Here is a 26325-nt window from a genome sequence, read left to right on the forward strand (position 1 = left end):
CTTTTAGACAAACATGCGATCACAGGTTAGCTATATGCGATTGCATATTTTTGAATTATTTTTCAGACATATGAATGAAGTACAAAGCCAAATTTGAAGTTTCTGGAGTTGTCACAAGAAAATGCGATCGCAGGTTGACTATATGCGATCACATATTTGGTCTTTTCTGCTCAGATGGCCTCCAGATGACTTATTTTCGACCCTGAGAAACTTCATGGCAAAAATGCGATCGCATATACTGGAAATGCGATCGCAGATCTGGGTTCCTAGCTCGTTTCAGACGCGATTCTTCAGTGTAAGCACTCATTGTTATTCCTTAGCATCCTTCTTCAGTTCCAGCTCCATTTAAGCTCCAAACATGAATCCAGCTGCTCCCAATGTTCTGGTCCACTCAAAATATCTGAAAATAACACAAAAAATGCTAGCAGTACGAGAATTCTGATCAAAGAAATGAGTTGAAAATTATTTAAACAAATGACATGCAAATGTACAAAATATGATGCTAAATGATGATAAAAAAAACTACCATAAAAGATGCATAAAATGGCATTTATCAATGTATCATAATGCATTACATGGTGATTGAAAATAAATGACGAAACATTGTGGAGTATTTGTCTACGGAACTTGGACACATTCAATTTCAACCAGGGGATAACAGAATACTTACATAAAGTTGTTGACATTCAAGACCAACGAAAACACAAGCAACTTCGAGAAGATTTGACAGATCATATCTATTATGGCACCGAAGATGAATTATTTAGGGGAAAAATGTAACTTTTCTCATCTTTTATTATTTTTTAGGTTTTTAAATGTTTTTATCATTTGTTGTAATTTTTTTAATGTTACTTTTAATTTAGGATTTAGTAAAATTTTATTTTTAGTTTTTAAATGTTATTTTTAATTTATGATTTAATTTATACGATAATTTTAAATATTATGACATAAATAAAGAAACAAATGAGAAAAATATAAACTAAAAACATCAAAAAAAAATAAAAATAAAACATAAAGAGTGTTATAATATGTTATTTGATGTTGCTTATTTCATATTGGATGTTATAACACTAAAAGTATGACTAGGATGATGCGATGACATTTTGGGTGTGATAACATGTAATAACATATCGCCCAATATATAATAACATATTTTATTTTCGGCTCCCAAATCAAAACTTCAAGCTCCCTTTGAGTCGGTCTTTTTCTTGAGTCAATCTCATTTTACACAGATCGAATATCAGACTTTTTTTTGGTCCAGTACAAAATGCATGTTTAGGTAAATTAATAAAGTAAGTTAGGAGACTTCCGACCTCTAAATTTGGAAGTATTGATGTTTCAGAAAAGCTGAGCTGGGCAAACGTAAAACGGTAAAAGGAAGTGTTAAGCATAGGGAAGTCCATCATTTTCATCATATACTTTGCAGACTGCAGTCATCCACCCCCCACACTCACCAGTCACAACAACCTCAATTTCAGTGAGATCGTCTCCTTGGATTCCATTTCCCTCTCATACACCTGCAAATCAAAGCAACCAAGCGCATCAATGGCGGCATTTGAGCTCACCAAATCCAAACAACAAGTCTCCACCATGTTAAAACAAGGCTTCATCTCTGACTTCTTCCTTTCCCCTCCACCATCTTCTTTCTCCTCTTCTCCCTCCAACCCCACCCAACCCATCCAAAGCCCGATCCGATCCGCCCCCAGCCCCACCCTCTTCGAGATGATGACTGAAGAACAGACCCGAGACTCCAGCAGACCCTCTACACACCTACAATCCTTCGACACTGCTAGAATGCGGATCGAAGAACGGGTCTCTAGGGTTTTATCTGGAGCCCCGTTTAGAAACCCTAGTGATTGGGGGTTAGGGTTTGGAGATGTGAAGCTTACAATCACGGCTCGTGATGGTTTCAGTGTGTCCATGGATGTACACCGGGAGGTGTTGGCCAGTCGTAGCCAGTTCTTTAAGGAGAAATTGGGCCGGAGGAGTGGCTCCCACCATTCTGTGGAGATTTGCGAGTGTGATGATGTTGAAGTATATCTGGAAACCCTAGTTCTGATGTATTGTGATGATCCAAAAAAGAAGATGATGGGTGAGGGTGTTTCTAAGATCTTGGGCTTACTCAAGGTACCCATTTATCATTCATTTCTTCCAAAATTCCAAGGGTTTTAATCAAATTGTATCTGTTTTCTAAATCAAAATTTCGGATTTTGACTTCAGAATATCCAATTATTCAGATCGACATATGAATAATCTAATTTTATTGCAAAAAATTTACAACGTCAGATTGTGTAATGTACTAATTCTATGCTAATTTGGATTCTAAACATGATCGATTTGACTTCAAAAGTCAACTCAAGTTGAACTTCATCTTTATGCTCCTGTTTGCAGGTATGTGATTCACTGAAATTTAACGACGGGATATCATCATGCTTAGAGTATTTAGAAGCTGTTCCTTGGTCAGAAGAAGAAGAAGAAAGAGTGATCTCAAACCTTCAAGACCTCAATCTCCATAACGATCATGATGTTCTACAAAGAGTCGCATTGGAGCCATCAACATCTTCAAGAATCGATGACATTTTCTTAAGATTACTCACCGGAGTTCTACAAGCAAAAGACGAAAAAGCCCGTAAAGAGATGAAAACCCTAATTTCCCGATTACTCAAAGAAGACAACAACTCCACATACAACAGACTCGACATCTCTAAAGAAACCCTTTACACCATTTGTCACAAATGTCTTACCTCTCTTTCTCATTGCTTATCTGAAGCAACTTCTTGTGAAGAAAACAGGGGAATGATGAGTGAAATAGCTCGAGAAGCCGATAATCTTGAATGGGTAGTTGAAATCTTGATTGAAAAAAGAATCGGTGAAGAATTCGTGAAGCTATGGTCAGATCAAAACGAACTTGGTGTTCTTCATTCTAAAGTTCCAGTAATGTACAGACATAAAATTAGCAGGATAACTGCTCAACTATGTATTGCAATTGGTAGGGGGAACATTTTGGTACCAAAAGAGACACGCGTGTCTCTTCTTTCAACATGGTTGGAAGCATTATATGATGATTTTGGGTGGATGAAAAGGAGTTCAAGATCAGTTGACAGGAGATTAATTGAAGATGGGGTTAGTCAGATCATTCTTACTCTGCCATTGTTGCAACAACAAGCTTTCTTGATGAGTTGGTTTGATCGGTTTCTTGAAAAAGGTGATGATTGTCCAAATATACAGCGGGCGTTTGAGATTTGGTGGAGGAGGGCGTTTGTTAGGCAGCCTGTGGTTGAGCCTCAGTTGCAGATAACTGTTTGTGATTACCCTAGCTGAGTTTGTGGTCAATTTGGAAGGTTTATTAAGTGATATGTACATATGAAGATGTTTTTTTATATGTAATTGTGTTATTTGGTTTGGTTGATTTTGGTTAAGATTTGTTCAAGAGATCATAAAGAAGAAGAAGAAGGAGATGAAGATGGTGTACCTTAAAGACATTTTAGTGAACAGTTGGTCTGCTATGGGATAAGTTAATGCCTCGTATGTTTATCATAAAATTGTTGTACAAGAAACTAAGTGAAGCCTTGATGTTAATCATGAGCCGTTTTTTGAGATGGTTTCGGTAAAAATTAGAGCATTTAGATTTTTAGGAAGAATCGAGGTGAATTGTTGTTCGTTGTGGTTATCACAAGTAATTGATTATATTGTCGTTTAGGGACATTCTGGGTATTTGATGAATATCAATAATTTTCATATTTGATTAAGCAAATAACTTTTTTTTAATTATTATTATTATTATTATTATTATTATTATTATTTTGCAAAAATAGGGCATTAACCATTTGCAAAGTTAGGATCTTTAATTTGTCTGCACACTTTCATATCTATTTGAAGATGCATTACAATTACGTCTTTTTTAATTTTAAAATATATACTAAGACCATCCGTTATACCCACCACATATGTGGTGGGTGCCACATCAGCACTACATTCCACTACCACTAACATTAGATACCTACCACTAACACACCAATCCACATCATTATTTATATTTTTTTAATTCAAAAATACAATAAAATTACTTTTTTTTAATTCAAAAATTACAATAAAATTACATTTTTTATAATTAAAAAGCATTCATTTTTTTAAAACTATTTTTTCATTAATTATATAAATAAAATAACAACTTTAAAATACATTACTTAGTTAATCTAGAAAAAAAAACATTACATTAATAAGAAAACGAACAAACGTACATATAAAAATCCTAATCGTCGTTCATGCTATTTTGGTACAGATGTTCCGCGACATCTTCTCGAAGATTGAAACACGTTTCAATGTTATGAATTTCAACAACTCGCTCTAAAAAAACATTCGTTCCGGGTACGAACTCCTCAATTGGAACGTCGTTCGGATTATACGTGCAAATCGCTCGACCTTCATCTTCAATAATCATATTATGCATTATAATACATGCTAGGACCATTCGTTTAATTCTTTCTTTATCCCAGAGTCGTGTAGCATATTTCACTACATGTCATGTTTGCTTAAGGACTCCAAATGCCCTCTCGATATCCTTTCTCGCCGATTCCTGTTTTTTTGTAAAAAATTTTGCTTTTTCACTTCGAGGAACCGAGTATGCCTTCATCAATGTAGAATAATCCGGGTATATCCCATCACCAAGGTAGTAACCATATTTGTACGCGTGCCCGTTTACTGTGAACGTCATATCAGGTGCTTTGCCGGTCCAAATATCGTTGAAAAGTGGAGACTGACCAAGAACATTAAGGTCGTTGTTAGACCCCGCTACTCCAAAAAATGCATGCCATATCCACAAATCTTGAGATGCAACAGCTTCTAGGATGATAGTTGGTTCACCTATATCTCCTCGAGTGAACTGACCACGCCATGCAGTTGGACATTTTTCCCAAGCCACATGCGTACAATCTAGACTGCCAAGCATACCAGGAAATCCTTGCCTCTCTTCATGAGCCGAATATAATCTCTCAATATCACGTTGAGTAGGTTTACGCAAATATTCTTCGTGAAAAACCTCATAAACAAATGCAGAAAACCAATCTACGCATTCAATTGCGGTCCTCTCGGATACTTTCAAGTATTCGTCAGATGCATCAAATGCTATACCGTATCCCAAATACGTAAGAGCAGCCGCACATTTTTGTATACTACTAAAACTCGTTCTTCCTCTAGCGTCGGGTTTTTGTTTGAAAAAATCATAACGAGATTCTAAAGCATTACTAATACGTAAAAATATAGCCTTATTCAGACGGAAACGACGTTCGAATGAGTCGTCATTATAAAGACAATTATCGGCAAAGTAATCACGTACCAATAAGTCGTGTGCGGCTTGGCGATCACGATTGACGACCGCCCTTGTACGCGCTGCATTCCAACTTTCTTCGGCGTGAACGTGTTGCACAACATTGAAGAATGTCTCGACGAATTCTACGTCGTCATCCGAATCAAAACTTTTTAAAAATTCCATATGTATTGTGGGATCCATGTGTATATGTTTTGTGGTTTTAGAGAATAGAATGAGGTGTAAATTTTGGTATAAAAGAAGTGTTATTTATATTAGTAAATTGTGTTTGAAAAAAAAAAAAAAAAGAAACGGCCAAAATAGCCGTTCAACAGCCAAAAAATTCGAACACCAATCACCATTCTCGTTTGAATCCGTCGTCGGGAACACGAATGACAACGACCACGACTAACCACGAACCACCGGGGCGGTGTGCACGAGCGTGGTTCGTGGCCACCTCAACCACGAAGTGGCTCGTGGTTAGTATACCATTCGGCCTAACAATGTGTTAAAGTTCATTTTAGATATGATAGGGTAATAAGTTCTTTTATTTTTATTTTTTATTTCTTTTATAACATATATGTGTTTAGGTTTTTAATTGTTGAATTGACCTTAAAACATTTGTTACAATGCTCATGTAAACGTTTTGGATATTATTAACATATTAATTTTTCTTAGAGTAAATTACGCAAATGATCCTTATGGTTTAGGGTAATTTGTGTATTTGGTCCCTAATTTATTTTTTTAAATTGGAAAGTTCTTATTGTTTGTTTTTGTTACGTGTTTGGTCTCTGTCTTACCTAAAAAGACCATTTTGCCCTTAAGTTATTAATTTATTTAAATAAATACACCCCAACCCCACCCCCTCATATTATCTTACTTACCTCATCATTTTTTTCTATTTAAATATTAGTTATTTTAGGTACGACAGAGACCAAACGCGTAACAAAAACAAATAGTTGGGACCAAATACGTAAAAAAAACAAACATTAGAATCTTCCGAGTTAAAAAGATAAGTTAGGGACTAAACACGTAAATTACTCCAAACCATAGGGACTATTCATGTAATTTATACCCTTTATATATTTTATAAATCAATCTACCAAGGGAAAAATAATGAATATGTTATTTAGCTTATAATGATTTATGTATATTTCTATTACTATTGGCTATATATATATATATATATATATATATATATATATATATATATATATATATATATATATATATATATATATATATATATATATATATATTAAAATTCTCTTTGCTTAGCTACAGTAAAATTCATATGCTTTTGTCGTATTTGCCCCTTTTATTTATTTATTCTGTCTAATTGGGTCCTATGTTTAATTTGCACAAATAGCTCTTTGTTTATGGGTGTAGGTACAATGCCGTCTTGGATTTTATAAGGGGCAATCTACCATAGTCACCGCCTCTAGATCCTTCCACACCGCTTCTCTGTAATATCCTATGTTGCGGTTCTCATTCATCCCGCTTTTCTCTGCACCCACCACCGGTCTAACTCCCCACCAACGCTCATCGCTGCATAGTGATCTTCCAAGGGTTTCTATGTGCTGCAATCGAAGTCTCGCTTCTTCTTCTCCTTCTTTTGTTGACCGGTAACTCATCGATTTCCCGTCGTCGGCGTCAGGTGTCTGAAGACGGTGGAGGATAAAAGGGCATATCGGATGGACTTTTGATAGCCGAGATTCGTCTTCATCGGCTGGTATCGAGTCGTTTTGAGGCGGTGGTGGTTGTCGAGACCAACAAAATTAATAACCCTAATTATTACACACTAAAATAGCGTTTAGTGGTAAATGGATCGAATCCACGGAGATTGGTTCAATTTATAACTCTATGAAAAATCTCTTTGTAAAAATACTTCTAAAATAACAATAAAAATAAAATGGGGGGGGGGGGGGTTGATCTTTTTGAAATATTTGAAATAAACTAAAATTAAACTAAGGATTAAGTAGACAAGTTCAACAAAAATAAGAATTAGATGTAAAATCAATGAGAGAAAGATGGTTGACTTAAGGTTTCCTCACTTTGACTTTTTGATGAACATATCATTACAATCTAATGGTGCAATACTTGTTTTAAATCCTCAATTTGGCCATAGTAATCCAAGAAGTTTGAGATTACCTAGACTTTTCTTAGTTTTTAAAATGGTTAGAGAAGCTCATAACAATTTCCTTAGTCAAAGTCACAATTTCCATTAAGTATGTAATTAGTGAAAGTCAACTAGCATTAAGAACTAAAAAGTCACCAAATCCAAGAGGAGTCAATTGCTTTCACTACCATGTTGGAGAAAATGTTTTTATAATTGTGTGAAGCAAAAACAACACAAAAATCATTTGTTGCTTGCTAATTTGAGGATCCTTTACTTAATCAAAAAATTAGCCAAGTAATCACCACAAACACATTTAAACCCATGAATAAAAACATACTAGTAGTGATAATATGTTAAAACACAAAACATTTCCATAAAGATTTAAGAACAATTTCATGGATTCTTCAACATTCAACAAAAGTTCAAAGGATTCAACAAAAAGTCAACCAAGATTAGTTTAGCCAAGCATGGCTAAACTCAAAGAAGCAAAGTTAGAGAAGATTGTACCAAATATTTTACAATAATCAAGAGGTGAAAAGAAGATGTTCTTGAGGTGTTCTTGGTCTTCAAAAGTGCTCCAAACACCAGAGAGAAAGTGTCAAAATCGGACATCCAAGATAAGGCTGAAGAGGCACACCAGCCTTCCTAATATAGAGCTCTAGACAAAATCCCGATTTTGCCCTTGTCAGGAATCCACGCGGGCCGCGGAAAATCTTACGCGGGCCGCGTGACTATGACGGAGTTTTTGGACTCCTTCATGATTTGGGCCCCCACAGCCATTCCATTGGCCCAGTTCGAGTCTAATCAACTTCCATCCCATTTCTCTTCAAGAATTCTCCCGTGCCTTTCAAATTTAAAGTTCAACACTTCCAAGCCTTCAAGCAATTGAAAAGTCCACTCAATGAATCACCTCCATATCCATCAAGCACAAAATCCCCTTTGCCTTTCAAGTCCAATCGCCTCCCAAATATCCCGCTCCGTTAGTCTCCAAAAAAATCTGCAATAATGCTCAAGAAACTAGAAAGTACCCGAAATGGTCATAAAAATAACAAAAAAAGAAAATATGCATGGAAATTAACTAAAATGCGAATGAAATGTGCTAAAAAAAACTATAAAAAAGAAGTAAATAAAATGAAGCTATCAAATCACCCCAAGCTTAAACCTTACTTGTCCTCAAGTAAGACAAGACTAAAATGAACTTGGGATGAACTATCCTAAGGAAAATAAAAAGAATGGATAGAACCGCGGAACCTGATCACCATTAGTCAACACGGTCAGAATTGATCTTGCTATTACCTCACGAGTTTTTCATCCGATGACAATGGAACCATAAACCACAGCCAGGACAACTCTTTTAGGTGAGTAAGGAGGGATGAGCTGTCGCAGCTCCAATGGAACATGCATACAATGAAGAACATATGTAGTAGGGAGAAAGCGGCTGGATGGGCTCGCGTGGAGCTCTTCTTTGAGTGTACACTCTTATCACGAACATTGCGTGATCTCACGTCTGTTGGCCACTCTCAAATGTGATTGGGTTTAATCGCTCGGACACCGTTGTAGGAATCGGTTCACTTAGTGTTAGCCCAAACCTCCCGTAGTATCCGAATCGACAATCTCTCTAACATCACAAATTTGCGAAAAACAACTCGATCTATATAGAATAAAAACATACCTAAATAAACGAATATCAAACGTTGGGTGACCAAAATGTAGGAAAATTTGTTCAACAATTGAACCGGTCACCCATCTAAGATAGTTGCAGCTGGAAATTTGCATGCCATTCTTTTCTCTTTTTCTTTTTTGTTTTTTGATTTTTTGATTTTTTTTAGCACAAACTTGAAGGTAATGTATCAACAGTCGAAATTTTAAACAAGAACCTTTTGACTCAAAATTTGGTTCCCAAAAGTGTGTAAGTGGAACCGAAAAGGGTAGTAATATAATACGACTGGTTTAAGTGTGAAAATGACCGTGTGTGGAGCATAAAGATGTAATGTAAGCTCCTTTTCAAACTTGCGGTTTTTTTTTTCAAAAATAAAGAAAATGTCCACATTAGGACTAAATGTCTCTCTAAAAATCCTAAGAAAATCGCAAAAAAGATATGGTGTTATAAAGAGACCGGATATGGTTTCTACTCGGGGACAACCACTAGTGCTTTATCCTAACGGTTCAAACATGATCAAGTGTGATCCTCTCGGTGGTAGTGACCGCAAGGCTAAGAACATCCATTACTATAATATATCCTATAGTTGTTAGTATTGCATGCATAATTCTTCATGAAACTATCTGGCCATGATCACTTACCCCTTTAAGCTACCAGCATCTGATCCCAAGTATGAAGTCCCAAACTGCAGCTAGTGGTCCCGGTTCGATGGGTGAGATAACAACAAGATCATGGACCAATAATGATACAATAACTGTGAACCTGTTCCATGATATCCAAGGAGGTGAGAATAAATAGACAACAAAAATGCATGAATGCTAATGCCTTAAGCTAAATGTTATGCAAAAATAAAAAGTGGAAAAGAAGAAAATAAAATCTTTTTGAAATTTTATAAAAAAAAATGAATGCAAATTAACTTAAACTAATATGTTATGCAACCTAACTAAAGAAAAATGCATGAAAAATTAAAAAGAGAGGGAAATGCCCCACCCCAAGCTTAAGAACAAGCATTATCCTCAACGCTTAAGGAAAGGGCGGAAATGACCTAAATCGGAGGGTTAGGTAGAGGATAGGGGTTTGTAGAGGAGGAAAAATGGTGAAGAATGGCAGTGGTCTCGCGGGATTCCGACCGATAGATCTTTGGGAAATCGAGTTTTTGTATGGAGCGCGGGCAAAGCGCGGCCTGTGTAGAGGCCGCGTGTAACATTCTTGGTTTCCTCTTGAGTTCACAGAACGTTCAGAAGAATTTTGGGTCGAAACACGCGGGCCACATAAAGGCCACGTGAACTGAAGCTCAAAAAATACTAAGCGTTGAAACCAGCCTCGCGGGCCGCGTGGAACCCGCACGCTGGCCGCGTGTGCTGAACAGGGCTGGAGGTGATTCTTTTACACGGGCAAGGAATGGGCCACACATAAGCCACACATGACCTTACGCAGGCCGCATGGATTTTCATGCGGGCCGCATGACTTCCTACACCTCAAAATTTGAAATTTTTCTAAAAACTTGATTTTTGGCCAAAACGATTCTCGTAAAGTCCCGGTTTCAAAAACACAACAAAAAGTTTGGACCAAAGGTGAGAATAAAGCTTGAAATTCTTCAAAAATGAACATTTTCAAAACAAAAAAAAAATTCAAAATCATTTTATTTGGTTTATAAAAGACGAAAGCACAATGCTTTCCAAAAATGCCCTTCTTTAACGTCTTTGACGAGACGCCTCCAAACTTCACTTTAACACTTTGGGGCGTCCAAATGGACGACATCTTGGACATTTGAATCAAAACCTTCATAGAATGACTTCAAATGATGTCCATTAACCTTGAAAACTTGCCCCGTGTCAACATTTTTTAATTTCCAAACCTCTATTGAGACTCTTTTCTTGTATTTGACTTTTTTTTTACGGGAGAACCATACCGGACATAGACCTTTGATAATAGCAATCACCCAACCATATTCTTCCTTGTACTTGTTCAGTAAGGTGACCAACTCTTCCCTCGTTGACATGGTGGTCGAGTTGGTGACCGATTGGGTGTCTTCCTTCTCGGGATATGTATCATTTAAAGGGTCCGACAGATTTATCATTTTTGGCTCTTGTGGTTCGTTTACCACTGGAATTAGTTTCTCAATGGTAGTGGTGGGATCAAACTCTCTTTCGTTAACCCCAACATGTCCTCTATAGTTTTATTGACATCTTTCTCAATTTCTTCACATAACACTCTTGGGCCATCAAAATTTTTCTCATCTTTCAAAGGAATGGCGCATGTGCTATGACATGGGCTCTTTTCAGATGGTAGTTTGTCTTGAGCTTCCATTATACTTATTGTTTGAGAAAGTTGTGTTATTTGTTTCTCTATGCTTTTGAGGCTAACTTGGGTTGTTTCTTGGAAAGTTTGGGTAGATATGGCAATGCTTTTCACAATCTCCTCTAAGGACATGCTTGGCGTTTCAAGTTGTTGAGGAGGTGGAGGATATGGATGTTGGAATTGTGGAATTGGTTGGTATTGGTCATTTCTCCAAGCTTGGTATGGGCTTTGGTATTGATTGTATCCCCAAGCTTGGTTGTTGTCCCACCATTGATCATTTTTATTTTGATCATAACTCCATTGGTTTGACCAGTAGTAGCTTCCCCTTTCTAGCACTTATTCCCATTCTCCTTGTAAATATGGACACATATCGGAATGATGTCCATTTTGGGCGCAATTATCGCAAAGAAGAGGCGAGGGTTGCAGACTTTGGTCACTTTCAATCATCATAACTAACTGAGATAGCTCAGAAAGTTTATCTTCAACGCAAGGAGTGTTCATTTCTGAACCATAATATATTTTTTTTCATTTTTTTTGGTTTTAAACTAGAGTACCTGCATAATGAGATCTAGACATAGAGAAACAAACTGATTAGATATAAACAAATCACCGGCAACGGCCCCAAAATTTGGTGATTGTCGAGGCCAACAAAATTAATAACCCTAATTATTACACACTAAAATAGCGTATAGTGGTAAAGGGATCGAATCCACGGAGATTGGTTCAATTTATAACTCTATGAAAAATCTCTTTGTAAAAATACTTCTAAAATAACAATAAAATAAAATGGGGGGTTTTGATCTTTTTGAAATATTTGAAATAAACTAAAATTAAACTAAGGATTAAGTAGACAAGTTCAACAAAAATAAGAATTAGATGTAAAATTAATGAGAGAAAGATGGTTGACTTAAAGTTTCCTCACTTTGACTTTTTGATGAACATATCATTAGAATCCGATGGTGCAATACTTGTTTTAAATCCTCAATTTGGCCATAGTAATCCAAGAAGCTTGAGATTACCTAGACTTTTCTTAGTTTTTAAAATGGTTAGAGAAGCTCATAACAATTTCCTTAGTCAAAGTCACAATTTTCATTAAGCATGTAATTAGTGAAAGTCAACTAGCATTAAGAACTAAAAAGTCACCAAATCCAAGAGGAGTCAATTCCTTTCACTACCATGTTGGAGAAAATGTTTTTATAATTGTGTGAAGCAAAAACAACACAAAAATCATTTGTTGCTTGCTAATTTGAGGATCCTTTACTTAATAAAAAAATTAGCCAACTAATCACTACAAACACATTTAAACTCATGAATAAAAACATACTAGTAGCGATAATATGTTAAAACACAAAACATTTCCATAAAGATTTAAGAACAAGTTCATGGATTCTTCAACATTCAACAAAATTTCAAAGGATTCAACAAAAATTCAACCAAGATTAGTTTAGCCAAGCATGGCTAAACTCAAAGAAGCAAAGTTAGAGAAGATTATACCAAACATTTTACAATAATCAAGAGGTGAAAAGAGGATGTTCTTGGTCTTCAAAAGTGCTCCAAACTCTAGAGAGAAAGTGTCAAAATCGGACATCCAAGATAAGACTGAAGAGGCACACCAACCATCCCAATATAGAGCTCTAGACAAAATCCCGATTTTGCCCTTGTCAGGAATCCACGCAGGCCACGGGGAATTTTACGCGGGCCGCGTGACTATGACGGAGTTTTTGGGCTCCTTCATGATTTGGGCCCCCACAGCCATTCTATTGGCCCGGTTCGAGTCTAATCAACTTCCAGCCCATTTCTCTTCAAGAATTCTCCCGTGCCTTTCAAATTTAAAGTTCAACACTTCCAAGCCTTCAAGCAATTGAAAAGTCCACTTAATGAATCACCTCCATATCCATCAAGCATGAAATCCCCATTGCCCTTCAAGTCCAATCGCCTCCCAAAAATCTCGCTCCCCTAGTCTCCAAAAAATCCGCAATAATGCTCAAGAAACTAGAAAATACCCGAAATGGTCATAAAAATAACAAAAAAAGAAAATATGCATGGAAATTAACTAAAATTCGAATGAAATATGCTAAAAAAACTATAAAAAGAAGTAAATAAAATGAAGCTATCAGGCGGTGTTTCTGTTTTATGTTTGTAGCTCAGAAGTTTAATCCCACTTTGTTTGAGCATTCTACTAATTAACGAAATTGTTTTGTTGGAGTCATTTGCCGGTCGGACTAGGTATCCATCTGTCTTTCTTTGTTCAAGAATCAGTGTAACTCCAATAAGAAATTTATAGGTATGAAGCAATAAATTTGTTCTAAAACATAGGTTTTGTTTTTGAAACTTATTTAATTTTGTTCGTTTGATCAACTGGCGTCTCCAACCTCTTTATCCTCCATCAAAATTATCGGGTAATTCACCTTACCAAGACAGCAACAACAGGATACTTCCGACATACCAACTACTGCTTAGAAACACCAGGTGCGCTACTGTATAAAGTTAATTATGATATATGTACGTATTTTTTCTGAGCAAATCCATTTTCTTTCCATCGTACAGATCAAATAAACCTAAGGTGAGCTATGATATTGTGCTTAAATACAAAGTCTGACTTCAGTTGACTAATGTTTGGTTGAATTTTATGCTTTAACAGTAGTTGTTTCTCATAGTACTGGTTGGAGTTTCTTAGCTTTGTTGTCGTAATTATTTCTTACAGGAAATTTAGGTTGTAGAACTCGAGCTTTTATATAATTAAAGAGGAAGAATAGAGATTGGAGAAAAAAACAAAGAAAATAACAAAATAAAGGTATTTGTTTTTAACTATCAATGGTATTTCTTATCTGATGTCAATAATTGTTTCCTGAATTTGCAATTGTAGAAGAATATGAAGTTTTATTTACGTTACACATATCAGTTCCACTGGGTGCTGGTTCCTTATTTTGACCATTAAAGAGTCAAATCAGCTCTGTCATTATTTTCAATAAATTTTAATTTTTTTGTCATTTTCTTTTGATGTTTTACCCTAATTTCGGAAATAGGCCAACAAGGAGAATGGAGGAATCTATAGAAACAATTCTTCTCCACCTACTGCGGGTATAATTTTCTTCTATTGTTTGTAAATTTGAATAGCTTTTAACAATTTATGTAACACATTTCACTTTCTTTTGGGGTGTTTCAGAGATTGTTGAGAAGAAGAACCGAAGTTCGTTGAGACAAATGCGTTAAAACTTTCATCCATGTTATAAACCAAATCACCAAATTCAGCAATGGAGGACGGAGAACTTAATTTCTCAACCCATGAAATGTTTCAAGCTGCAAACATCAGTAACACTCCCAACCTTATTCAGCTAATCCCAAATTTTTTTAACTCGAGAGTGGAGTTGGAATTTTATACATTTTTGCATGCTTGCCATGGATATGAAACGTAACTGAACATGCACTAATGACTCAATAGTTAATTAATGACTCAATAGTTAAATCGAGAATTGAATTGCAGTTGCTGACATAATACTGGTAGAGTTTCAATTCTCGATAGATTACACTAATTTGTTTTTGCTTCGAGGTTGATGATTGTTTCAGTTGCTAAACATGTACTAATGACTCAATAGTTAATTAGTTTAGCAGCATCTCTTAAACAAGTAATCATTATTAGGTGTTTTTTCGACTGATGTTTGATTCTGGAATTAAAAATTGTTTACTTTTCTTAAAAGTTGTTGGTAAATACATTTGGGGTAGTTTAACTTTCACTGGAACACGAACCTACCATTTGTTTCTTAATTTCATAATTTTTCGTGTTTTGGATCCTATTGATTTTAACGATTTGATTTTTTTAAATACTTTTGTGTTTCATGTTAAACAGGTCAGCGGGTATGATTCAACAAATCGTATGGGTTTTTACTATTTTTTTTATATCGGGTTTGATAAAAACTTAAAACTTTATTTTGTATCATTTTAGGTGTTGGAAATACGCCTTTACATAATGTTGCATACGGTGGATATATTGTTGTGTTTTTGTATCAATTAAATGTGTTTTTTTTTCTTATTGTTTTTAGCTGATATATTGTTGTGTTTTTGTTATGTTTTAGATTTTGATAGATAGGGGTGCAAGTTTAAGCATTGAAAATGCTAATGGGTATGAGTTTTATGTACCGATTTTGTGTTTTTTTATGAGTTTATGTTCGTCAATGTCCTTTTTAGTTATACGTTGGGATCAAAGAACTCGGGTAAAAATTTAGTTATAATTTGATGCAGATATTAATAATGTACTTGAAGCCGGTGGTGAAAATATTCTAAAGGTTACACCTCGAAAGTATAACCGGCTATCTCCTCCAGGAATGACTTCCGGTAAGCCCTCTTATTAACCGATTAGATGGAGAAAAATTTATATATTTATATACCACAATGCACATAAATACCGATTTTTTTGTTAAAAAAATTTAATTTAGGCATTTACCAATTTGCCCCTACATAAAATTTTATAATATCTGTGAGCAAATTGTCACTACAAACATTATTTTAAAATATGCCTCTACATACATTTTGACCGTAATAGAGTTTGCTTTGTTAATTTTAGAGAAAATAATTTTTTTTTTAGTTTTGACCATAATACAGTTTGCTCCTACATACAGATTGACTATAATGCAGTTTCTTGGGTTAAAAATTAGAGGACTTAAAATTATGGCTAAATTGCCCCACACTATAGTTTTATTTGGTTACATAATTAATAATTATAATAAGAATGACCCAAATGCCCCTATTAAGCGTTTTTCCTAATGTTTGCTAATAGCATTTTTGATCAAAAGTCACATACATACATTTGTTTTTGTTATAAGTTGACTGATTCAAACAGTTTTTGACGAAAATAGCCCTAGTTATGCTATTTAATTATACCCCCTACATACATTTTGACCATAATGCAATTTCTTGTGTAAAAATGTACAATTTGAAAATTTTCGACAAAATTGACATAACCAGTATTTTGTTTTTCGTTATATATAATAATAATTTTAATAAGTATTGTCCTATCTACAGTGTGTCAATAATACAGTTTATTTGATTAAAATGCAGATGATGTCACAACTTTCTCTACATTCTACCCCTAAATCTGAGAATAAAAAATGGGCTACATGCAGAAAATAGTGCTCTACTTTTTTTTCAATTTATAGCATATTTTTCTCATTATAACATTGTACTTTTGGTTTTACTTATTATTTAATTCTTTACCAAAACACAAACTACATTTCTATTTGTTGGGTTTTTTTCATATTTAGATGGTAAATACACTAAATAGCAATGTACTACTCATTTAAATGTTTTTGTTTATGTTTTTTTGTTCAATTTCTTATTATTTATATTTTTACCCAAAACCATATTACATTTCCATTGGGTTCATGTGAAGTACAAAGAAAGATTGTCGGGCAAATCTATACGCGTGGAACCGAATCATGAAGAGTTGAACCGGATTCATCCAAATGCGCTTCATTCGGCTAATGGCAAGTGGGTTTTTGGTAGGTGGTTGATTTTGGCATATTTTAAAACAAAATACTAAAATAGCATTATAGCATCATACTTTCGTCACCCGCCAAACATCAACAAAATATTCGACCCGTGTGTTCAGTAAATTTGTTTGTTCCGAACCCCGCGGAGCGGGGTTTCCCACCTAGTTTAATCTTATTATTATCCTAGAATTTAAAATTAATTTAACGTTATTCTCTATTTCCTAAAAAAGGGTTGTTGTTTGCAATTTTTTTTAATATTCTTGATATTTAATTTAATCAGAAGCAATTAAATTTCGTTAAGTTTTAATTCATGTTAGATAATTAAGGGCGTTCTTTTGGATGGATCGATTCGATCCGATCCAATTAAGTAAATCCAAATTGATTTTAGTTTTCAAAATAATGATCCAAATTAAATTCAAATCCGATTCAATTACAATTTGGTTGGATCGATTTTTAGAATTTGGGTTTCAAAAGGCGTAACATTTAAAAACGATATATGATTATAATATTATCCAATTTTTATAGAAGAAGCAAAATCAAATTATTTAATTGTAATTTATAATTTATAACAACTATTAAGATGATATATTATAATTTAATATTTAATAGATAAAACTCTTTTGAGAGAAAATACATATTAATTTTTTATTAGGTGAAACCTTCTGAACTTTTTTGAAAAAAAGAATTTATAAAATTAATAAATAGTTATAGATATATTAAAAATAAATAAATAATAATTTGTTATTCGGTTTTTTTGGACTATTCGGTTCGTATTTTATAAATCAAAATCAATCCGAAATCCAAAATAATAATTCGGTTTTGGTGAAATCCGAATATCCGAACCAAATAGTACAATCCAAATTGTCCAATTGGATAATTTGGTTTTATCTAAAATAATGAACAACCCTATAGATAATGAATATTTTTTAAGTATATTAATTATATGAGTTAACTATCTAGTACATAACATATTAATAATGTGATGGATTTTTTTATTGGCGTGGTTGTATTTTCAAACAACATTATTAGACCATCAAAAATTATTTTCGCATTAATAAAAGACAAAACTGCAAAAATGGTCCATGTGGTATGCATTTTTTTAGTGTTTTAGTCCAAACCCCGATGTTTTTTTTGGCTTTGTGGTCATTTTGAGCTAGTTTTGTTGTGTTTTTGGTATCTCTAAATAGTGAAATGACGGTAATACCGTTGGAGTATTTATTTCCCATTTTTCTTTCATTTCTTGTTAAATCTAATACTAATTTATTTATTTGAGTAATTAAAAAAAGAAGAAGGGGCCCACCTTTTCTCTCTCTCTCTCTCTCTCTCTCTATCTCTCTCTCATTCATTTGCTTTTCTTCTTCATCTCTTTAAAAAAAAACATTCAAGAAACACTTGATCGGTTCCTTTGTAACCCCAACAATTGAAATCCTAACTCAGTTTAGCCTCACCTGCATTTCTCTCTTCACCAGTTATCGACCAAATGGATTGAACCATTATAGCTGCCTTCAACCCCTTTTTTTGCCTAGAAACTGTAAGCACATCAAACCCCCGCTCAATCCACAAAGCTTGAAGAACATAAACTGCTGCCAAGATTTGAAGAAATCCGAACGTGCTCTGTCTGAATTTGTGAAGGCCTGAGAAAATTACTATGAAGATCTGAGAGAATAACTATGAATTACTTTTCAAAAATTACTTGAAATTTTGGGGTTTCATATCCACAAATTATGTAGTGCAACTTACGATTTTCTGTTGACTAATCGCGATCAAAATGTTTCTTAATTGAAGATTTGGCTTTATGAGATGATACAACAATCTTCCATGGACGATGCGATGACAATCATATGTGTCTAGATTATACCCTAACTCCTGTTGGATCCACCAATATTCAACTCCCACACTACCTCCACAGTAGCAGATGTTAGATCCAACCCTCAAGAACTTCTTATAGATTCATCTAAAAAAGAAGAAAATATCTCTAACAGAGATTATCCCTTCACAACCTTTGATTGGAGCGCTAAAACTCAATTCCATTCAAAATTGAAACTTATGTTAAAAACCATGACTCAAAACTCAAATCCATCTTCTTCACCTGTATGAACCCATTTAATAAAATCCTCCATTGATTGATTACAAATAATAAGCACAAACTCGGAGTTTGAGGAAAGCAGCGATTCTGTAGTTAGTCCCATTCCTGGCGGTGTTCATCGTCGATTCAGGCGGTGTTTTTCGAATTATGATTTTTTGCATAGGTTTTCGTTTCAGATATTCCCTTCGACTTCTGGATTAAGGTTTTGTTTCAAATTCGGGACTAAGAACAAGTCCCCTTCTCCATATTTGTTTCAGGTCTAGAACATTGAGTGTATATGTGTATTGTGTTTTGATGAACATGACCACTGCGTGAAATGTATGTGTGTTTTTTTACAGAAAATAATTATGTGAGTTTTCTTGAGAGAGAGAGAGAGAGAGCTATGTGGGCCCAAATTAATTAACTATTTTTTTTCCTTTAAATTAAAATAAAAAAAACATAAAAAGTATATCAGAAAGGGCATTTTAGTCTTTTCAATTTTTCGAGGGACCAAAATCACAAACAAACATGGTCAAAAGGACCATGAAGCCAAATAAGTTAGGGTTTTGACTAAAACCCTAAAAAAATGAATACCACATGGATTATTTATGCAATTTTGTCTTAATAAAAAAGAAATTGCACCATTTAAAGATGTAATTGGTGTGATTTTAATAGATCCACACCATTTAATATGTTTGTTTGTGTGGTTTTGTATAACTCCATTAAAGTTTAATTCGTTAATGCGTTTCTACCAAAACCATACATTTATCGTCCAATTTCTTGATTTAAAAATTTATAGGTTTCACCATTAAAACACGATTTTTTGTTGTTATTTTTTTAAACTGCATCATTAAATTGTGTTTTATTCGTTTAGGGTTTTTAACATATATGCTTTCAAAATCACGCTTCTTCTTCTTCATCAAGATCCTATGCGCATTATATTCGTTAAAACGAAATTTCGAAATCAAGTTACTCTATTCATTAAAGGTAATTTTATTGTTATTATTTCTTGGGATAATGACTTGAAAGGGTAACGAACTTTCGACTTTGTTCATATTTAGTCACTAAACTTTTTTTCATTATTTATTTGCCATTGAGCTATTGAAACTGTTCACATTTTACCCTTATGACCGGCTGTTACCGGTCATAAGGGTAAAATGTGAACAGTTTCAATAGTTTAGTGGCAAATAAATAACAAAAAAAAGTTTAGTGACTAAATGTGAACAAAATCGAAAGTTCCTTTCCCTCTAAAAAGTTCAATGACTAAATGTGAACAAACTTCCTATTGTATTATGTTTTAGCAAATTATTTATTTTTGTTTAATTGTAGCAACATTTGTTGATGAAGAAATCTATGAAATAAAAAAACAAAATGTAACATCCGAATTTCTAGGTAACATAATTTAAGTATTTTTCTTTTGAGTTAAGAAGAGAGACTCGACGAGTTGACGCCTCAACTCGTCGAGTAAGGTCGCGACTGATGACTCGGATTAATGAATGGACTCGACGAGTCCGCACTGTTGGCAGAAACCCTAAATCTTTGGGATCGAGCCATATTTAAAGGCACTTATGGCCTTCAATTGCAACTACCTTTCCCATAAGTGAGAACCCTAGCGAGCTTGAGTGTGTAGAGTGAGAGGAAGAGCTATCTTGAGCTTTTTGGTGTGATTTTGCAAGAAAGGAGAAGAGTTCCAGCAAGAGGGACCAAGGAAGGTTATTGTTCTGAGTTATTCAAGCAAGGAGCTTCATTTTGAGGTACAAAAATGAACCCTTTTCCTTCCCTATTCTGTAGATTCCATTTTGGGGTTAGGGCTTGAATAACTTCATCTTTGGGGTTTTGAATGCCTCAAACCCCTCTTGCAAGTTTGTGTTATAGATATGGACCCTTCTAGGTCCAGAGAGCCGAGAATATGAAGCTTTAGTAGAGTAAACCTTGGGGTTTGAAGTTAGGAAGCATTTATGGGATTTTTATGGTATATATAGTTACTTTCATCTTACACATAGATATGAAGTATTATTATATAAATTACATGATATGTGTGCATATTATTTGAATACTTGTTGTCTATGCTGGATGAACGATTTTATACATGTTTTAAAAGATTTAAACGGTATATTTATTTTATATCTACAAATATGTTGCGGATGAAACATGGGTAGATGAAATAGTTGGTGTGTGATGAAATAAAATGATGAGAGATAGGTGATGATAGAAAGGTGATGATAATTAGGTAAACAGATGATGATGAATAGGTGATATAGGATGAAAGGGGATACCATAACCTTAACCGGCAATGTGGCGATGTAGTCATCTACCAGAGTATAGATGGCGACCATTGACTTTTCTAGACAACCTAGTGGAAAAACTAGCAGACTCATAACCTGTAGGTGATGAATTACGAGTTCAAGCGATGTTGTAACTACGTATTCATGCGATGATACTCTAACCCCTTACTATTAATTACGAGTTCAGACGATGTTGTAACTACGTATTCATGGGATGTCACAAATTCCGCATGCCAAACCAATGGTCATAATTCACATCAGTGAGAATGGTTTATTTTCGTAAAACCAAAATCAGATTGGAAATTTTGATTTTTTATTTTGGAAAATGTCAAACCATTGGTTTTTTATTTCGGTTCCGGTTTTTTGTTTTTTTTTTATTTCATAGATTTCTTCATTAACAAATGTTGCTACAATTTAACAAAAATAAATAATTTGCTAAAACATAATACAATAGGAAGTTTGTTCACATTTAGTCATTGAACTTTTTAGAGGGAAACGAACTTTCGATTTTGTTCATATTTAGTCACTAAACTTTTCTTCGTTATCTATTTGCCACTAAACTATTGAAACTATTCATATTTTACCTTTATGACCGGTAACAGCCGGTCTTAAGGGTAAAATATGAACAGTGTCAATAGTTCAATGGTAAATAAATAACGAAAAAAAGTTTAGTAACTAAATGTGAAAAAAATCAAAAATTCATTACTCTTTCAAGTCATTATCCCTTATTTTATTTAACCACTGTCTATGTATGTCTGTATTAACTTAACTGGTCGTTTCTTGTTATTAACACATTAAAATGTATACAAATGAAATAGAATAATTTTAAAAAAAAATTAGACTCTTATATTTAGCTTTTTTTTTTTTTTTTTTTTTTTTTTTTTTTTTTTTCTAATATTTTCTTTGTCATGTTAAAAATGAAAAGTTTCCAAATGATATCGACAAGTGGGGGCTAAAACTTATATCTATAAATGTAAAATAAAAGTTATAATTAAAAAAGGATTTAAATGTAATCTATTATCGATTATGTAACATAACCACTTCTATTTCAAAGGACAGATCCATTTACAAAACAACCGATAAACACCTTTTGAAAACATAATTTCATAAATATTTAGATATTCACCCGCAATAATTATATTTATTAATAAATATTAAATAATAGAGAAATCAAACATCTTTCGTATTCTTATTCTTATTTATCTTTCTATCTTTATCAAATAATGAAACAACTGTCTTCAAATTTAATCAATTTTAACACTATATGACGCTTATTTAATTAATTTGATCAAAATGTGACGCTTGTCACAGTTTTACATGAGTAATAAGATAATTTTAGAACCACAATTTAAGAAAGAAAAGGTAGGATGATGTAACATCCTAAAAATATAGATAAAATTTTGTTTTTAATTTCATTCAAATTACACGATAGTAATAGCAAAATAGTCAAAAGAGTATCATAGTTACATGTTATCAGAGTACAATTTTATAAAATCTCTAAATGCGAAAATCATAGGGTGATGCAGTGCGATTAGACCGAACCCTTCCCTTTTAGTTGGAAGTATCTGTAACATAAATTGAAAACTATAAGCGCAAAGTTTACTGAGTTCCCCCAAAATACCACATACTAAACAACATCTGGGTGCTTGCCTACCCATTCGGTCTATTTCAACCGAATACTATCAAGTATATCTGGGTGCTTGACTACCCTTTCGGACTATTTCAACCGGATACTATCAAGCATATCTGGATGTTTGCAATCCCCTTCGGTCTATTTCAACCGGATATTGGGTCTATTTCACCCCTACTACTACCACATAATATCATAACAGAAATCACAGAGTCATCAAGCAAATACATGCATAACTGACAATTGTCACAAAGACAATCACCACACTACATCATAAACTAGTGGGCCGACATTGGTGCATTTGACCCACGAATATTGCGAAGGAAGACTCACCTTAGATTGAAGATATCAAATCGCATTCGGCGAATGACTCGTGAAAACCTCTTCCTAACACACAAGCATAAAACCCTAATTAGAAATTAGGTCAAACTCTAACTCAAAGTTGCAAACCCTAGTTATTGACTTAAGGTAGAGGGCTCCTTTATTCTTGGCTCAATGAGCTTCTATTCCCCTCAAGGCCCAAATCCATAAAAGCCCAAAAAGGCATCCAAGCCTAACTACAAGGCCTCTAAGGCCCAATATGGCCCAAGAACCCCCAACATGGCCTTAAGCCCAAAAATGACATACTACCATCACGTGGGCCCGAGGCTCAACTTAAACAAGTCCTAAAGGCCCAACACAAATCGAGCCCAAAATCGTCTAAGCCCACAAATTAAGTACGCACGACGTACATGGCTCGTATGCCTAGCATATGACCAACCAGAATCGGGGCATTGACCCAGTACGCGCAACATACACTAGAGTATGCCTAACGTACTGGCCAGTTAGCCCAAGCTTATTTCCAAGTCTTAATCCCTTCAGTCATTACGTCTAAAACTTAGATCCAAGCTCAAAACAACGTCTTAAGCCATACATTTGCAAACTTTATGCTATTGCATGCATGGATGGGGCTAAAACCATGAGTTAAGTCCGTTAACTCACTTGTATGGTTACTAACATTTGCATGGTCGAGTCTTAACCACAAAGATCCGATTTTTATGACTCAAAATACTCCCAAGAGTTCATAAGGATAGCTCAAATGGCCTAGAGTTACTCATACTCCAAGAAACCAAAATATGAGAGCAAAAGATGCATATTCTACCCTAAACCTAGATCTAAGCTTATAATGATCAAGGTTCAAACTTTATACCTTCACTAGGCTAGAAATGGTTCACAAGCTCTGGATCTACAAGATCCTTCTTCTCCTTTGCTTCCTCCCAAACTTCTTTCTCCTTCAAAACCACCAAAGAACACTACAATCACTCAAGGCAAGCTCAAAATGCACACAATGAGGCTAGGGTTTAAGATTTGCACTAACAGGGCAGTGAAGGCTGAGAGGGTAAAGAACTTGAGAGACTTAAGGTCTTTAAATAGGGTACAAACCATAAAAATTAGGGTTTGCTCGTGGCTCGATAATGCCCAATGTACACATGGGTACGCCTAGCGTACGCCGGGGATCCCCCGATGATGCGCATGCAAGGAGTACGTCGTTCATAACTAGTGTATGCCTAGCATACTCGCAATCCTCCAAAACCTTTTATTTGAATTAAACATAGAATGAAACAATAAATCATACCTTGCGACTCCAGTGATACACTTATCCCCCACTTGATCTGACTTCGTCCTTGAACTCCGCTGCCAGAAATATCTTTGGGTAATGCTCCCTCATCTCGTTGTCCGGCTCCCACATCCATTCTGAGCTCTTACGGTGCTGCCACTGCACCTTAACCAACTCGACCACCTTGTTCCTTAAGGTCTCTGTCTTCCTGTCGAGGATCGCTATTGGCCTCTCGATGTAGTTCAGGCAGTCGTCCACTTGAATGTCCTCCAATGGAGCCACTGCGGAATAATCAGTCAAACATTTATGTAGCTATGAGACATGAAAGGTACTTTTAATCTGACTAAGCTCCTACGGAAGATCCAATCGATACGTTAGCCTAACCACTCGGGCTATAACCCTAAAAGGACCGATATACCGGGGCCCAGCTTACCCCGCTTCCTAAATCTGATGACACCTTTAGGAGAACCATATCTCCAATCTGAAACTCCAAGTCTGATCGGTGCTTGTAGACATAACACTTCTGCCGACTCTGAGTAGTCAGAAATCTACTACGAACCTACTGAATCAACTTGGTGGTCTTGAGTACCACCTCGATACTCCCCATGACTTGTTCAACGACCTCTCCCTAGCATATCGAGGTCTTGCATTTCCTCCCACAAAGCATCTCAAAAGGAGGTCGATCGATGCTGGCGTGATAACTGTTGTTATACGAAAAATTCGCTAAAGGGAGATACGTATCCTAACTCCCACCGAAATCCAAAACACACACTCGAAGAATATCCTCCAAGGTCTGAATTGTCTGCTCGCTCTGACCATCGATCTGCAGGTGGAAAGCCGTACCGAAATGAAGATGAGTACCCAACTTGCCGTGGAATCTCTTCCAAAATCTGGAAGTAAGCTGGACGTCCCTATCAGAAACCACTTAAACTGGCACTCCATACCGCGCTATGACCTCCCTGATGTATACCTTAGCACATTTTTCCTAAGTAACTAAGATTGAGAATTTATAAAACATTTAGTTTACTTATATTTCATTATACTTATTAATGAAAGTTTGTGTCCTATCCTACCCGTTCAGCTAATGACCCTCCACTAGTCATGGGTGCGGTGGGTAAGAGTGTATACCCAATGACGGTAATTTTACATTCCACTTCCTTAAACACCCCTTATAGACCAGCTTCGTGAATGAGGTCTACTAACGATAAGACTAAATTTTAACTTATACATATATAATGTATTAGACTTTTAATTTTATATAGTATAAGGGTGTATTTTTCACATTTAAAATACTAAGTGGTTTAATCTATTAATCATTATACTTTTAATTTAACTAAACTTAAAACATGTCATTATGGATTTATTAATTCTCTCTTTTAATTAACCACTTAATTAATTTAATGAAACCATAAGGGTGTAATTTGAACTATTCAAAATATCAAGGTTCTAAATTTAAGATTTCAAAATTAAGGCTATTTAATTAAATTTTAAGTTACAAAACCAAGAGGTGCACCTTTCAACCTTCAAATTACTAGAGTTTTAGAATTTAATGTTTCATAATTAAAACCTTTTAAATTCCAAAAATTAGGGACAAATTTTGAAACAATTTCAAACTTCTTGGATCAATCTGACAACAACTAAAATAATCATATAATTAACCATATCACAAAATTGATCAAATCTAATTTCATATAGCAAGATGATTCAAATTCTACAAATAATTAGTTTTTTCACAAAATCAAGTAATTATCTTAAAGTTTGACAGTTATCATTTAATTGGATGAGGATAATCATTACCTTATCAGAAAAATCGAATTTTATGATACAAAATAGTTTGTGGTAATGATCCTAATCCAATTTTGGCCAAGAAACTCAAA

General features: G+C 34.6%; 2 protein-coding genes and 1 long non-coding RNA gene across 3 annotated transcripts; 2 read left to right on the forward strand and 1 right to left on the reverse strand.

Annotated features, from left to right (window-relative positions):
* Positions 1-1325: 1325 nt before the first annotated feature.
* LOC145055180 (BTB/POZ domain-containing protein) lies at positions 1326-3757 on the forward strand. Its single transcript, XM_079003480.1, has 2 exons — positions 1326-2127; positions 2392-3757. The coding sequence occupies exons 1-2, from the start codon at positions 1546-1548 to the stop codon at positions 3319-3321; spliced, it is 1512 nt and encodes a 503-aa protein (XP_078859606.1). The 5' UTR covers positions 1326-1545; the 3' UTR covers positions 3322-3757.
* A 765-nt stretch (positions 3758-4522) lies between these two features.
* Positions 4523-5509, reverse strand: LOC145050959 (uncharacterized). Its single transcript, XM_078999123.1, has one exon. It carries the CDS (start codon positions 5507-5509, stop codon positions 4523-4525), a length of 987 nt encoding a protein of 328 aa, XP_078855249.1.
* An 8160-nt stretch (positions 5510-13669) lies between these two features.
* On the forward strand, positions 13670-14996 carry LOC145051966 (uncharacterized). Its single transcript, XR_013683880.1, has 4 exons — positions 13670-13854; positions 14090-14179; positions 14412-14466; positions 14552-14996. It is a non-coding gene; the product is annotated as an uncharacterized LOC145051966 (long non-coding RNA).
* Positions 14997-26325: the final 11329 nt, after the last annotated feature.

Source organism: Lactuca serriola, chromosome 5, assembly GCF_051521515.1.
Source record: "Lactuca serriola cultivar US96UC23 chromosome 5, Lser_US96UC23_V15, whole genome shotgun sequence".
NCBI classification, from domain to species: Eukaryota; Viridiplantae; Streptophyta; class Magnoliopsida; order Asterales; family Asteraceae; genus Lactuca; species Lactuca serriola.